The sequence below is a fragment of the Triticum dicoccoides genome, chromosome 4A, assembly GCF_002162155.2.
Source record: "Triticum dicoccoides isolate Atlit2015 ecotype Zavitan chromosome 4A, WEW_v2.0, whole genome shotgun sequence".
Classification (NCBI taxonomy): Eukaryota; Viridiplantae; Streptophyta; class Magnoliopsida; order Poales; family Poaceae; genus Triticum; species Triticum dicoccoides.
In genome coordinates, this window is record NC_041386.1 from 25,954,740 (window position 1) to 25,957,474 (window position 2,735).

Here is a 2,735-nt window from a genome sequence, read left to right on the forward strand (position 1 = left end):
GCCCGCGAACACCGTCGACTGTCCCGCCTCCGCCGTCGCCTTCTCCCCTCGCCTTCTCCTCCAGTGGACTGTAATGCGAGTGGGTTGTGCCAGTAAATGCGACGCGGGGGAGAGTGACTGGAACCGTGAGGGAGAGGGTGGAGGGGTGTGCGACGTGTTTGACGTCAACTGCGGCCGGACCGTGGTGTGCGGGCGCATGGCAGTTCCACCGCACGCCTCTCAGTGGCAACCGCTGACCGCGGGATGGCAACTACCGTGCGGGCGAACCCACTCGCACACCGCACACTAGAATCGTCCAACGTGGCGCCGAAAACCAGCCCTTTTGCTCCAAGATTCGTGCAAAACGAAACCAACGGCGATGCTTGCGTGTGGACGGAGTGGTGAACGCCCACACGTGTGGGCGTTAACATTTCCGATTATTTTTGCATCGCACCCTTTGTGTGAAAAGCTTCATGACAATTGTTCCTCTGGATCACTCTCGATAATGTGTGCATTGTAAACTCTTCGACAGTGAAATGACCCCTGGCAACTTTGCTAAAAGACAAGTAAGACCAAATTGATGGTAAAATTGTTTGTCATCGTAAGCTGGAGTCAGACAGACCATGCAGTGCCAGCAAGTACTATGAGTTAGTGGTGGTAAGATGCGAAGGTGCCTCTTCTGTTTTGTTAGAAATTTGACGTGCATGGTGGTTTTATCAAGACCAACAATCACAACATGACACTGATATTTGCTGACAAGATTCAACATAGATGTCTATATCGCTGAACCATGATTATGAATGTTTCTCATGTATTAAGTCACCATAATATACATCAATGACAAAACCTACAGAGGCCATCTGGCAGCATGTCGCCACCACCATCCCACTACCGGTCTAGCCAGTAGCCACCCGTGTGACTTGGGCTTGAACGTTCTCTTGTGCGACCGAATGGTACCACGATCGGTTAGGATCCCTAACAAATTGTAACCGAATGGTACCATATCTTGGTACATTCATTGTAGTCGACGGCTCTACCGTTGTACTACCTGTATGTCACAAGGTCGTCTGATTTTTTTTCTTTCTAAAATAGGCAGAAGCATATGTATCATTGAGGTGTGCTGATTCCGAACTGCGGACGGTGAGACTGAGTTCACACAGTTAAGAAGAGAGGTCCATGATGTCGTCATCGAGGCCGTGAACGGTTGAACGTTTGAGAAAGTTGGGGAGTCCAATCTTTTTCCCGGTTCTCTCGACATCATCCCGCACACTCCTCCTATACTCCTCGAAGGTAAACGGCTTGTACGGCGAGGGCTCCCCGTATGTGCCGACTGGCGAGTACGACAACGGGCACATGAAGTAGGCGATGGAGAAGCGCTCCGCCTTGGAGTTGGCCACCACCTTGTGCTCCACGCTCTTGTACCTGTTGTTGCTCCACGCCTGAAACAGATCGCCGACGTTGACAATGAGCGCGTCGGCGCGGGGCTTCACGGCGACCCAGTGGGAGTCCTTGATGAGCTGTAGGCCCCCGACCTGGTCCTGGCAGAGGATGGTGAGGAAGTCGCTGTCCGTGTGCGGCACCATGCCGAAGAAGTCCGCCGCGAACGGGCACGCCGGGTACCTGTTCAGCCGCAGGAAGCACGTCGTCCCGTCGCACCCTGCCGGGAACACCGGCTCGCCGCCCCCTGCCTCGTGCCCGAGGTTCTCCGCAAGAGTCCCGGCCACCGTGTACGCCACTCGCGACATCGCGTCCGCCACCACCTGCATCACTCCCCTGCTCGCGTAACAAAACTCTTGCCCATCAGCCATCAGACGACCTACAGTAATCATGCATGCATACGGGCTTGCATGCATGCTTACGCACGTACTCTACCTCAAGGAGTTGAGCTTTCCGTAGTCGCAGTCTTCCCGGGAGATGCTGGGGAGCGGAACGTGGAAGGACTCCGACCACGAGAGCTGCCTGAGCGACGTGGCCGTCGGGTTGCCCCACCGATACGAGCCGTTGAGGAGCCCGGCTTTGTCTTTGGTACGGAACGGCAGGCGGAATAGCTTCGCCTGCTCCCGCCTCATCTCCTCCAGGAGGTCCCGCCCCACGCCGTGGTTGACCACCTGGAAGAAGCCCCACTCTGACGCCGCTCTCGCCATGGCGTCCGCGCACGCCTTGCTCTCCCTCGAGTCGCGGCTCGCCAGGCGCTCCAAGTCGATGATCGGCAGATCACGCTCCAGCATGGCCAGGCTCTCCACCGCATGCGCCGACGCAGCGCCAACGCCCTCGAGCTCGCCTCTGCAGAGCAGCGCGCGGTAGCTGTCCGCCAGAGGCGGATCGGTGGTCGTGCAGCTCGTGCCCTCGGCGAAGGCCAGCATGGTCGACCTAGAGATAGATGCTAGCTTAGACACGTACGTATAGCTTGTGATGGAGTCATGGCACACGCTCGCTCGCTAGCTACCACTGCGCCACTGGGCACTGGCTACGTCAAACAAATCGCGCTTCTACGGAGGAGCTCGGAAGCGAGACCAGGGACCTATATATAGACAGTGGGGAGAACCGTCCGTCGCACACGGTTAAACCCCTGCCGCAAACACAGTCCCAAACTGTCGCTTTAGAGCATCTCTATCACATCCTGCAAAACGCCCCAGCCACTGTAATAACCGCTTACCGGACCGGGAGAAAAATCGCCCGGCGCAGGTCCTGCGAAATGGTCCGTCCCGATTTTTTTATGGCAGTGGTATATTTTGCCATTTTGGCGCTCCTGCCGC

The 2,735-nt window shown here is 56.5% G+C and overlaps 1 protein-coding gene across 1 annotated transcript; it reads right to left on the reverse strand.

Annotated features, from left to right (window-relative positions):
* Positions 1 to 827: 827 nt before the first annotated feature.
* Positions 828 to 2,342, reverse strand: LOC119288590 (gibberellin 2-beta-dioxygenase 6-like). Its single transcript, XM_037568183.1, has 2 exons — positions 1,852 to 2,342; positions 828 to 1,752 (listed from the first exon to the last, which is right to left on the reverse strand). The coding sequence occupies exons 1-2, from the start codon at positions 2,340 to 2,342 to the stop codon at positions 1,140 to 1,142; spliced, it is 1,104 nt and encodes a 367-aa protein (XP_037424080.1). The 3' UTR covers positions 828 to 1,139.
* Positions 2,343 to 2,735: the final 393 nt, after the last annotated feature.